The 14,070-nt window shown below is 35.6% G+C and overlaps 1 protein-coding gene across 1 annotated transcript; it reads right to left on the bottom strand.

Annotated features, from left to right (window-relative positions):
• Nucleotides 1–1,909: 1,909 nt before the first annotated feature.
• On the bottom strand, nt 1,910–13,739 carry LOC112517242 (potassium transporter 7-like). Its single transcript, XM_025124612.1, has 10 exons — nt 13,281–13,739; nt 10,323–10,551; nt 9,892–10,140; nt 9,687–9,737; nt 7,113–7,373; nt 5,540–5,592; nt 5,286–5,400; nt 4,842–5,096; nt 3,510–4,032; nt 1,910–2,675 (listed from the first exon to the last, which is right to left on the bottom strand). The coding sequence occupies exons 1-10, from the start codon at nt 13,584–13,586 to the stop codon at nt 2,156–2,158; spliced, it is 2,562 nt and encodes an 853-aa protein (XP_024980380.1). The 5' UTR covers nt 13,587–13,739; the 3' UTR covers nt 1,910–2,155.
• Between the last annotated feature and the right edge of the window lie 331 nt (nt 13,740–14,070).

The following is a 14,070-nucleotide window of genomic DNA, read 5'->3' as shown; positions in this document are numbered from 1 at the left end:
TAAGCGACAACCCCAATTGGATCACCAACTTCACTTGCATTATTTGCTCTGATTGAACCAATCTGCGTTGGGTCGAGGCTATGCTCTTCAACACTACGCTAGGCTTTTCCTCGTGGCATTTTTGCGTGGAATTTCCCTCCACTATAAGAAGTGTACCATAATTTTCTCATTATATCTTTCTTTTTTCCATTTGACAAAATTGTCAGATTGTAATGTTGTCAAATCGACGTTTTTCAGTTATGGTCGGTATCTACTTTATAACATATTCGGGAACCGAAGGCTCGGTTTGAGAACCATCGGCTCGAGGTTTGGGGAAATTGTTCAAGACTGTTTTCGATCAAAATCCAAAGTTGGAAAGAAAATATTTTAAAATGAATATTTACCGAAATCATAATCACAAATATATCAAAACTGAAACATGAAATCTTAATTTAAACTGAAAGATTTAACAGTTAAAAAGAAAGATGAGATAATTGTGCAGATATTTGGTCCCACGAACGAACACTTCTGTTTATACAGATAATGAATAGCATTTTGGTGAAAACGAAAATCCCGTCATGAAAGACAAAGAAAAACTGCCAGTTCGTCGCCCAACGAATTGTTGCCATGTGGTGGCTAAATTTTGTTTATGATACATTCGACAAGATAAAACATAAAAAAAATGGATCATTATATCATGTTTGACACGATTTTTATGTAGAACAGAGTATAACAGGCGTATTCCACTCCTATCCCGTGGAAAAAAGTAGAACAAGCCCATATTTTACCAAGAGACTCTAAAAATAAGACTTAATTCTCTTTTAAAACACTAAACACGCCTTCCTCTTTACATTTTATCCAGTTTTCAAATTTTATCTTTAAACTTTCACTTTACTGTTCTCAAAAAATTCTACTTTTTAAACGTTTCTTTATTTTGGCTAGTTAACGTAACTTATTAAATATTAGTAATAAAAACATAATATAAAAAGGGTGTAAAAAATTGAAATTTTTTTATTTTTATTGTATGGAGGAAAATTTTCTAATAAAATATTTTCTTATAGAAAATATTTATTTTAATATAATATTTAATAAATTATATAAATTAATTAAAATATAGAAATAACACAAAATAAGAAATAGAATTTGAGAGAAGTAAAACGAAAGTTTAAAGACGCTAAAATATTTATGAATGTGATTTTAGGTATTTTTTATTTTATGAATAAAATATAAAATAAAAAATGTTTTAAGTTTTTTGATTTTATGAATGTGAGTTTTTTAATCAAATATTTGTATTCTTAATTATTATTTGTTAATTTTCATTTAAATTGGTTATTTGATAGAAAAAAAAACCATTAAACAACTTATTAGGGATAAATTGTTCATTTTACCAATCTCGTCTTATCAAACAGTAAAAAATTGTCCCGTCCTGTTATGTTTGTTTTCTATAATGTTTTTTTTTAATTAACCTGGATATCCAACCTGCATGCAAACCGACTAATCTCAGGACGACCACCTGTTTTATGGATAGCCCAGAGTCACCGCATTTGAACCTCCGTGGCCACAAGAGAAATTTTATTTATCTTTGGATTTAAATCTGAGACCTCCTAGTACTTTTGACTTTTGAAGTCAAGCTCAAACCAATCAGACATCACCCTTGTGGTTTTAATGTTTTGTTCCATGCTGTATGGATATCAAACACTTATAGACCTGTTATATAACCGATTAGTTAAAAGGTATCCATAACCGGTTGGACCTAACAGGTCCCTCCTTAACCCGTTACAAGTCGGCTTAAATCGATTAGACCGAACCAGTCCCAGGCCCGGTTAAAGTTGTAGATCTCTAATCGATCCTATTCCGGATCTGGTCATTTAACCAATTTTCAAGACCTTCATATACATATTATGGTCTAAAGCATGTATTTTGAATTAACCTTTTATACATAAATTATGCTTTAAAATTTGTCTCAAAATGAATGTACCGAAATAAATACAGCATTTTCTTTCACAGCCTTACTCAACCTGCTACACGAATTGAGTATTAAAAAAACTACACACGGTAAAATCCATTTCTTTACCATTTGCTTTCACTGCTATACGAGTCGAGAAACGAGCAAGTAAAACGATCAAAACCGCAAGACCGATGGTGGTTTGGCTGCCCTTGTTGGCTTGGATCGAACTCAAACCATGTGGGTGATGGCCACCTCCATCAAACGAGTGTGTGGCACACTCAAAGTTGCGATCCCCCTCCTGCAGTTCTTTCTCAAAAAAGCGTAAAAGTAATTTATGGCCAACTTCTTGATGAACCACGAGTCTTTACGTGCCCTGATGGATACGTGACCGAGAAGATAAACCACCCCTGATTCCTTCGCCATTTGTAGGACCGCGAGCTCATTCTCCAGGCTCTTGTCTTGAACTGAGTTGCTAGGATCCTGTGAAGTGCTTGCTTCTGAGATTATGGGCCGTTTGCTGCTGGTTTTGTTTCGGTATTTGGATAAGAGAGGGGCACCAAGTGAATAGACGCTGCCACTTGGACCAATGAGAACATGTGAGGACTCATCTTCGGAATCGGTATCGTCATCTCCGTCACTCTCCAATGACCTTTCTTTTGCTTCTCGGCGAATGAAATTCTCGAGGCTTTCAATCAGCAATTGCTCGAATATCTGGTGGTTCTCTCTATGGACGTCCTTGTAACCATATCTGACAAAACCCATGTGTTAAACAGCAGGTAATGTTTAACCAAAGAGTTGCCCTAGCAGACTAGCAGTCTGTCATTGGAACCTAATCCCTCTCAAGGCATCAAATACCATGACCAATTCCTACTAGTTTTACAGAGAAGAAAAGGTTTTGGGTGTAATCCATATGGTAAGGTCCCGGGTTGATAGCACATTGATCTGTCCTAGCGATAGAGGAGTGGGTGTAATCCATGTGTGAGGTCCCGAGTTCGAGCCTTGGCACTGCCCTCTGCCGATGATGACCATGGGACCAGTGCAATGGGGGCGCTCAAGAAGATACCTTTCTTTACTGACTGGAATACCTAAAAATTTCCATGACCACGGTGGAGGGGGCGATTTGCATTAGGTCCCATGGCCTAGTTGGGCCATAGCCGTTGGATACCACGGTTACCAAAAAGAATCATGTTTGTTCTAGCAAATTAGTTTTTTACACTTTATTTTCTCTCTAAAACCATATGTATACTTTCTCTATAGAGCTATGTACATCTTTTAGAATGAATAGTAATCATAAAATGCTAAAAAGGCCTACCATACACTAAATTGTAAGCATAATTTTCTCCCTCAAAAACTACACATACTTCTATGTGTACAAGCCGAACGAATTCAACTAATCCACCTCGGAGGTACGGTTTGGGTCCAATGAGATGTATGGAGACCTGTTCTCTACCAAAGAGTAGAGCGGTTGTTTCCATGAAACCCCCAGCTTCCAGAAAAAGTTAAAATTCTTGTACTGCAGTTTCGAGGTAGGAACCATATGAACATAAATGGGCAATGAACTTTAGAAAAAACAGATGTTTACCTGGCAATGCAGCGGAATATGTGGTAACTTCTAGGGCAGACTCGCCGGAACAAGAATCTCTCGCTCGGAGGCACAAAAGGAACCGGGACATATTTTATGCAAACAAAAATAATCATCGAATGGACAGCTGGAAGAGTAGCCAGGAATTGTCCAAATATGGTAGGCACGCCTTTTGCCAGCTCATTGTAAAGCAAGCCGATGCCAGGAGCTCTCACAGTTCCAAGATGGGAACCCAATTGACGCATTACATCCATCGACATCTTTTTCTTGACTTCTGTTTCGTATTTGAGCTTGCTACCATAATTCCATATATACATTATGAAAAATACAGTTATAGCGAACACCAATATGAGCCAGCTTCCATCTTTGATACCCCATAAAACGGATGAAAAAAATACAAACTCCAACCCTAGGAAAAGAACAGAAAAAGACAGCACCAGAATGATGTTTATTTGCCATATAAGAAGCATTACGAGGATTACTAAGATAGTACTCATCATCATCACTCCAATCTCAGCAACGCCTGTATTTGTTTAAAGAAATCTACATAAGGCATGGCGACAACTTATACAGGTCCATCCAGAAAGCAACACAAGGATAAATCATTCAGACAGTAAAATAAGACCATCTAAGCCACAAAAGAGAAGCTACACTTCTGTTGAACAGAGGGGAGAAGTTCCTTTAGGAACCCAAAATTGATTAAGAACCAGGAACCGCACACAGCAAACCACGGTGTCCCTCTTCAGGATGAATATCCATCCTGAATAACACATTCATGGTGAATATGGAAGTGTTATTCATCATGAATCGCACGTTCATGATGAATATGTTACAACATTCATGATGAATATGTTATAACATTCATAATGAATAGCACGTCCATATTCATGATGAATATGCCATGTGTAGCGCTGTGGGCGGTTCCCGGAACCTTCCCCCTGTTGAACACTTGAAGCTGATTTTGTGAACATCAAATATGGTTGGATGTCCTTAATGCAAATCGAACCTCCTCGATCTAACCTTCTTAACTAGTGAAATAAAAACACTCTGCTCACACAAGGCTTGTAAAAAAAAGCAAGCTATTCACAGAAATTAAAAAAATTTAAAAACTATTATAGTCAATTCTCAATGCTCATTTCGCATGAGTAGTAAAAGGAACTCGATGCATCTCAACAAGTTCACCCAGATCCTCTTAGAAGTTCTTTGTGGATTAAATTGGCACTTGAGTCTCAAGGCAAGAGGAAAACAAGGATGATGCATCCACTGAACAAATAAATTGTTACCATATTAAATAGACCTTCGCAATTGAAAGATAAATAAATGAAGAAGTACCATATGCATTTCCAATCTCTTCAGTGCTTGCAATGGAGCAGACAAGAAGAAGAGCAGCGGCCAGCAGAAACCAGTTAATAACTGGAATATAAATCTGACCCATGAATTTGCGAGAAGTATGTATGATCTTGAGGCGAGGAAAACAGCCAAGCGCTATCGACTGTTTGACACAAGTGAAAGTTGCTGTTGCCATTGTTCTACTAGCGATCAATGCAGCAATATTAGCAATGAGGAAGACCGGCCAAAAAGTACTATCTGCAAGCAGAACAGGAAATACACCAAGTATAAGTCAATAAGCCATACACATACAGATATATGACTTCCTCTTGCTAGCTAAGTTGATTGATTTTTTGCTTCTAATATTAACAATCAGGGGGTCTACACTTAAGAAGCAAAATGAAATTCATGTGTGCCAGACTGCTAGAGACAGAGAAGGAGGCTCACTCGGGATAGAAGAAAAGAAAGCCTGTTCTGCATCACCATTGTTATCCATGAGGTAGGCAGCCTGGCCCAGGTAACCCAACATAAGGCATGGAAGTACAAGGAAAGCAAAAATAAGCTGTAAAATAAAAGATTAAAGATAAGTAAGTAGACTCGCATGATCAAATGAAAGCAACAGAAAGGAGAAAGGAAAGATGCGCTTTGCACAATTTTTAATGTTGAGCTTTCTTAGGTTTTGTAATATGTTGCAGCCTTACCTGAACAGCCCTCACAGAAAAATAGCAAAGATCTGCGAACATTGCTTCTGAGCCTAAAGTATACCAGCAGAAAAGAAACAATGAGTGAAACATTGTAAAACAAAACTGAACAATTACAAATTGGCTTGCGTTCCAGAATGAGGTGATCGACTTTCAAAGAAACATGAAGTGCTATTTACATAGTTTCAGAAGGAAGAACAAACTCTAATGGGCCAACTTACAATGTATGATAAACTCGCTTGTGCTTGTATTGTACAAAGTTTTGAAGCATAACTGAACTTTTATTTTGACACATTTTACAAAACAATTTGTATATTGCTACCATTCACACACTACTTGTATCATACAAATCTACAAGAAACACAAGTTTTGAGAAAGAAAAAAATATTTTTTACAACACAGATTAGGATGAACATAGACTAAAAACTGAAAATTAAAGGAGACAATATATAATCGTCAAAACTTCCCTTTCTTGATATTCACATTCATTTAATTCTTTGTATTCTATGTTTCTACTTTTTGTACTTTCTATTGTGAAGTGATTTTTAAAAAAACATTATTTTAACACGTGTTATTTAACATCTGTGGATACTAACCAATTGATTAACTATGATACCTGATATTTATAAAACTAAGTGATCATTAATTTGATTTTGGACAATATTATTTCCAAATCATAAAACAACTAGATTCAAACTTATGTTGCTTCTGTAAGCATATAATAATGGTCACAATGTAAAATATATGTATTATTATAAAAGTTGACATATTGTGTTTTACGAATCTCATACAGTATAGTACAATGCTACTAATTATGTGGTATCGAGTATCTTGAGAAAATATTGTTTTGACTTTAAAAATTTAGGTGCTAAGCTTTAAATATTTGTATACTACATATGTAAATCAGTGGATGCATAATTATCTGAATCATATAAATGTAGCCACTAAAGATCAACTTGCATCATTTCGAAATTGGTTGTTTAAATAGATCTGATCCAAATGGGTTCAGATTGATTCTTTTTTTGGTGTGATTTTATTGAAGCTGTGGTTTTAAATGAGTCGAGTCATATCAGATCTAGTCCATGATGTACCTCATATACAAGTCAAATGCAGTACTAAAAGTCAGATAATATGGATCACAAGGACATTAAGAGCTGACAAACTGTAAGAGAAAGCAGAAAATAGAGAATAAACACAAAAGAATCAAAAATCTAAAACTCCAGCGAATACCATTCTGAATATGCACCCATGTTTAAGGTTTTCTTCTTTGCATTTGATGGTGGTTTCTGAGGTTCGAATGGTAAAACTGGTTGCTACTACGTCAAGGAAAACCAGGATGTAGGGTGTCTAGGGCCGGCTCTGATACCAAGATAAACTTGGTAATTTTGTGTATTGTATATGTAAATCACGATTACAATCAGGGATATATATAAGAGATACATTTACACTCTAGACCCTCTAATATAATTATATATATCACACTTAATTGTCTAATAGTCCTAAACAGCATTTTATCTAGATTGCTAGAACAGAAATATGGAAAGCTAAAGTTAAAATCAGCCAAAGCATTTACCAGTTGCACACAGTAGACATCCACCCAGAGAGTACCAAGCCTTGGTCGAGTCCCTTTTGAAATAGTAATAGATGTGAACAGGATTAAACGCCTTCAAGACACTGCTGTCATGTTTCACAAGGTTATAGATGCCAATGCTCCCAAGGGAGCAAAACCATAGAAATAAGGCTGGCCCAATAGCAAGCCCAATCTTACTTGTTCCAATTTTTTGTACACTGAACAATACAATAAGATATGCAACTGAAATCATCACGACATGATCTGCAGTAGAGGCAAAACAAGATACCTAAACTGGTCAAAAGAATATTCAAATATTTTCAATCCAAACTTGCAAAGAAAGATCAGCAAAAAGGGACGCTAGCACAATAATCTAGGCCAAAATTCCCTTTCACAATTTTACCTCTGGTTAATTTCAAGAACATGTACAGTATCATAATGCCAAGTGTAATTAAATTCAATTAGATTTTTTAATCTGTAACTTTGTAATGAAATCCTGGTAAGGAACCAATTAAGACATTCTATCCCCATCCAACAATAAGCAATTCATGACAAGAAGTCTTCATCACTAAAAAGCCAAATACAAAGGAGAGCCTAAAGAGGATGAATGATGACCCAAAGAAACAGTATGGTGAAACTAAACTAATATACATGAACCAAAAATTAAAACAGATCAGAAAGCATAAGTATGAAAAAATCTTGGCATTATAACAACTACCTCAAGTGATGCTATAAAACCATGTCATGAATGTTTATTTTTAAACCACTTATGTGGTACACCTTCCCAGATATTTAGCATTTGAGATCCTCACAGCTCCCGTATTATCTGAACCATTAATGTCAGAAGTGAAAGAGATGCTAAGTAGGATTGCTCAATCTTGACACGGTTGTTGTGCCTTCTATCTACAATCTTTTGTTAATTAGCATGGTACTACATTTGTGGTCTCTCAAGGTCCTCTAGTGGATTCAAGTCTTGTGCCCATGGTGCTACAAATGATTGGGGTTGCACATGATGACGAGTGTTGAGGGTAATTATTATTTTTCTGAGTTCTATCAACAAGCTTAAGCTTTTTAAAATTGGCGAGTCAGTAGTACCTACACAGCAAACATGGCAAAAGAGATATATAGGACTAGGGGTCCTAGAACAATGCAATTATTTTTAATAAATAAACATCTTCCCTGTAAGTTTTAGAAAAAAGTCTTTTAGCCCAAGACCATATTTTGGAAGTTCCTCTCAATGAGGATGTCTTCTTTAAATTGAAAGTGAAAGTGAAAGTAAAAGATTGTAAAACAATTTCCTACAAATGCACTCAACTATTTATTGGCTTCTGTAAAGCACATCTCCAAAAACTACTGCCAAAAAAAGGCCAGTTACGGAAAGAATTAGACAACCATCATATGGGGATAGAAAAGAACCATGATGCAATCATTTCTCGTTTCTAGACTTTCTACCATCATAGCAAGGCATACTTCCAGCAGATGTTACAAGCTCTTTGTAGTTCAAGGAGCAGCATACAGGGGCGGATGCAAGTAGAGGGTGTAGCCATGTAGGGGGCACTTGCCCCCTACAAACTCATTGCTTTGATTTAAATAGAAGTGGTGGTAAAATTTATTTTAGCTAAAATGTCTATAATGCCCATCAATTAAGCTATAATGCCCCCAATTCTCAAGTTCCCATCTCAACTAGAGTCATTTCAATTCTATATTTTTTTTGTTATAATGGTATTAATTTGTATGTATTGATATTTGTTAATTATTAGTTTCTATTGTTACTTGTTATTTGATTTAAGGTTCTTGAGTTTGTTCTTTTGATTCACAGACTTCTACTAGTTGTCTTTTATTGATGATTTATGGGCTTTTTGTTATTTCATTTCTTTCTAACCGAATCTAATTTGTTCGCCTCTAAGTTTTTCTACTGACTACTAATTTATACGTTTACTAACTATTTAACATTCTAATTTATCTTTCACTGGGCTTGTTACAAATGTGTCTAATTCCAAGTGGCAACATGTTTTATTGCAAACTGGTTCAGTGGTTTATTCCTCTAGTCATCTGGTCCATTATAAATTAGTCTATCTTTATATTATGTGTAGTGTGTCCATTTGCTTTTAGTTTAATCGAAATAGTAAGATATATAAATGGTAGTATGTGTGTTTGGTTTAACTGAAATAGTAAAAAATAACAGAAAGCCGAACTGAATTAATTCTTTTTTATCCGATTCACCGAACCATTTAAACTGAAAATCGAATAATCCAAAACCGTTTTGGTTAGGATGAGTTATTCGATTTTCGGAATTTTTTGACACCCTAAATGTGCCCCCAATAATAAAAGTTTCTGGATCCGCCACTGGGAGTATAGTCAATTGTGCTGCAGGTTCAAGCAGCATATGTGGCTAGCTTAAATTGGGAGAAAATAATGTAGCTACACTGCAATTTACATAACATAATATAGAGAGAAATAGACACTAAATGTGCTGCTACCATCCTCTTGATCATCACAAATAACATAGAAAGATGCAATCATTTTAATTAACTCTCAATTATTGGATCATAAGCATTAAGTGTAGTATCATGTCACCTTCCTCAACCATAGGGAGTCCAACCTTTAAACCACGAACAGCTGACATAACTGCGCAACAGAAATAATTAGTGAAGATTAAAATTCAAAAAGACATCACCAAGATTTCCTGATGAGAGTAACATGACCTTGATGTGTTTTAAAGGTGTCTGTATCAATATCTTTCAAAGAGAAAGAAAAAGCATCGATGAAACTAGTATAAAACCTGACATTGCAGGCGTAACAACCCCATCAGCAATCACCATGGAAGTACCAGCAAGCACCAATATCAAAAGAAGTTTTTTCAGTCCCAATGAAGCTTCAAGGCGCTCCTTTATTCTCAATGACCTCTCAAGTTCTGCAGATGGAACCTTCAGCTTGAGGCTTGATATACGTGTATCAGAAGCAAGCTGATTTGGGAGTAGACTGACCTTAGCATGCCTACATATAAGTGAGTATAGAGCAAATGTGCCACCTGCAACATACACAGTATAAAAAGCAAGCAGCATTTAACTTTTGTACCGATCAGGATATGTATATCAGACAGGCCTCACCGACTAGGCTATTCTTTTGTAACTACAAATACATTTAAGAAAATTATTGCCAAATGTGAGCATAACATTAAAATGAAGTAGGAGCTAACTAGTTAAAACTTACCTTCACCATCGTCATTTGCCCAAAGAACGATGAGGACATACTTGATCAGTGGGATTAATATTAGTGAATATATAACAAGAGATAAAGCTCCAATTATATCTTCATTTCCATCTATTGGAGCCTTGTTGAACATCACAGTAAAAGTATACAATGGACTTGTTCCAACATCCCCAAAAACAACCCCGAGCGTTTGAAAAGCCAGTTTAATACTCTTCCTAAAAGTAACATCCTGCAAATACAATTTTAAAATTTAGAGTGGCAGACAGTGATCATCATGATTCGTCTATAACCTTTGTCAAATTCAACATTCACATTAGTTTTCCTCCTTTTACTCTTTGTACCAAGGGGCGAGCCCTGGAGCAATAGGTAGTTTTGCTCCTTTGTGTTTGAAATGTCATGGTCAGAGTCATGGGAACATTCTCTTCCAAATCCAAGAGGATGATTTTGTACAAAGGATTCCCTCCCCAACCCTCCTGAAGCAATGCATGTGAGGGAAGCATTGCAAAACTTCTGTATAAATGAAGCAGCTACTCATAATTCCATCTCACCATGGACAGTTGAATATTCACATTTATGTGAATGGTTCCATCTCTATCATACCAAGATCAGTTGGATATATAAATAAGCTATGCACTATGATATGAAGTATCATATTAAGTGTTCATAACTTGGGCACCAAAAAGGGAGAATGGATTTGAACTGGTGTTTTTTGGATACTTCAAGTATACCAAAGTATTCTCTAGTCCAATGCCTTTGTTAATTCTTGGAAGCTAAGCATGTTTCTAAAAGGAGGAGAGGAAAGAGAAAGAAAGAATAGTTCTCAACATTTCACATATTCACTTTCCATAAATATTGCATCTTAACACTCAAAAATCATGACTAGAGGCCATTTCTTAGAACACTCGAACCGTTTCTAAAAAGCTGTATCTTAGCACACACAAACCATGAGTTTCTACAGATCTGCATATTTACCAGGCTTCAAGGTTAACCTATGCCTAATCTAGGCAATTAATTTGATGGCAGATGATACAAAGTGGTATTTAGAATTTGACTTTAGGTACCAATGGTATCTTTAAATAGCTTGATTCTAGGTTGTATACGAAGATAGGGAGTGGAATATGAGTCTAGGACTATAGCTTCACTTCTGCAACCAAATTATTTGATAGTAGGTCCAAATTCAAGCCTTAATTAAACTGTGTTCTAAGTCTCTATGGCTACGAATATTACTGGAAATTAGCAGTTATAGGCTTATAGCATGTGGCACAAGCATGGCAAATCAACAACTGAGCCATGCATGATGGACATTTTCCAAAATCAATTGATAAATCACAAATTTAAAAATATACAATATGAGGATGATTTCTATTTAATCATAAAACATCTATTTTAGAGTGAAAATTATGGATAATTAGTAACCACATTAGTGCAATAACAAGCATATAACCTTTTTATCAACACATTTGGTGACGTCGCCTCGAGCCTTCAAGTGGGACATATTGGGTGTGTTTGGTTTGGTTTTTATTTGGTGATGTCGCTTACAAAGTTAGATTTCTCAAATTAATTAGAACATTAGGTATTTTCTTAGTTGTAAAAATAAAATATAAAATCCCAAATAATAGTATTTACTTAATTCGGGCATTTGTAAATGTATATACTATCACTATGAAAAAACAAATTAAAGCATCCAAAGCTTGTAGCCTAGTTATTAAGCTAAATGGGGTTCGTGTGTTATTAAATTAGTTTGATTAGACCCAAAAAGGAATTTCCGCTCAAGTTCAAACACATATTGTTATGGGCCTCTTTCTGCTTTTAATCAAAAAACCTACATTTTACACTTTGCATCATGGCAAACTATGACTTAGTGCACACGGCGTGTATTCTTCGGTTCTTCCCCTAGTGTGCCATTAACATGGCAATGCGCCATATAAGTAAATAGCAACTTCATGCCCCCATGATATGTGCCTTGTGTATGAGTTACACATCCAACCCCGCAAAGAAAAAACTTTATGTGTCTAATACCCAAGAGCCAATCACAAATTTTATCAGCCTTGACATTGGAAATTTATCAAGACAAAACCTTTATGTTTGTTATGTCTGCTTAAATCAATCAAAAACTCAGTCTAGTAATGACACCATAAGATTCTTCAGTCTATGCATTAATATATTAGAAGGTGGTCAAGAATAAATTGATAAAATAAAGAACAAGTAAAACTAAGTGCTTCACACTCAATCGGGTTATCCTCTATCTCAACTTCTTCATTGTGTTAGAAGCTAAACCTATCTGCAATTTTGCTTCATTAATTTCATCTAACGGTTATAACCTCCTCTAAGTGCCCTGAGTACCTTGGCTATCAATCTATCATCAAAATGAAACCATTTAGATCTAGTCTCAACTGTCCCTTCCACCAGAAGTTTGAAACACAAGGATGATTGAACATAACTTGTACCTTTATCTAAAGTGTTAGTTGAGTTAAGTATGAGCTATATGTATATTATGCAGGTTTCTTAACCTTCACTCAATATGTGTTTGCAAATGAATTTCCGCTCAAGTTCAACCAATTTACACCTAAAAGTTGCAATTTGTGGAAACTTGAATTGAATTACTTCACTTTAACTTCGTCTTCAGTTCAGAACCTTGCACCCATTACTTCTAAACCACTTCAAGTTGTATCCAATTATCCATGAATATACCTACTCACTCCATGTCTCCATCCCACCGTGATAGAGCACGTCTGAATTTAAGGTAAGGCCTAACAGTTTCCAATTTCAGAACTGGTATCAAGTTTTCATACTTACAGCACTAAAAAGATTAGCGATTGTTATACTTCAACGATAGTTATCGATTTCCTCTCAAGAAGGTATGAAAGTTATACCAACAAGGAGTTGGACTATAACATTTTAGATTAGCTGGATCAGCTAAGATCGAAACCACTACCATTCAAAATCCAAAAAACATACCTCCAAATCATTCCTCTGAGCACCTGAGACCTCAAGAGTTTCTACATCCAACGAATCAATACGTGGCCCAGTCCGAATCAACCTATGGTCTGCATTATCTTCATCCTCTGAATCCATGCCATTTCGCCACGGCAAATCTTCCTCTCCATCATCACCGATCTCGGAATCATCCTTGTCTTGAAACACCCACCTGAAAGATTCAACTGAATCATTCGAAGTTAATCCTCCGTTCCCCTTACCTGTACTGACACTCACCGATCCCTCTTCTTCAGCCATTCTATAGCCTTGCTTTATTCGTCTTTCCATTGGAGTAATATATGGATTCAACGACGATATTCCGACCGTGGTGACTCCATTTTTGCAGTGTTCAAAAAAAAATTCTTCTCCTCCGAAATCCGAATCAAAACCCTGATTTCTTCTTCTTCTTCAACCGGAGGGGGTGTAATTTACATTAAAATTTTGGTAATGAATCGATTAAGATTTGTCGTTCATATCCACGTCACTTTGCACGGTGTGTAATTTTCTTGTATATTTTCATTTTTAGTCGGTGTTTTTTTTATTATATCGTTTAACAAACATAAATTAACTTATATTTAAATATATATTTGAATGGATATAAAATAGTTTATTAAAAAGTTAATTGAAATAGTTTATGAAATAATGGATATCTGTCTTTATTATGTCATTGGAATTGACATATCTTGAACTGGGTTTGTGAGCTTGATTTAATGATCCATTTATCTAATGAATCTATATTTGTTCTCAGATAATTCTCCATTGATCTAGGTGT

The sequence above is a fragment of the Cynara cardunculus genome (assembly GCF_001531365.2).
Source record: "Cynara cardunculus var. scolymus isolate 2C chromosome LG 8, CcrdV1, whole genome shotgun sequence".
NCBI classification, from domain to species: Eukaryota; Viridiplantae; Streptophyta; class Magnoliopsida; order Asterales; family Asteraceae; genus Cynara; species Cynara cardunculus.
Note: the sequence above shows the minus strand (reverse complement) of the source record. Positions and strands in the feature narration are given on the sequence as shown.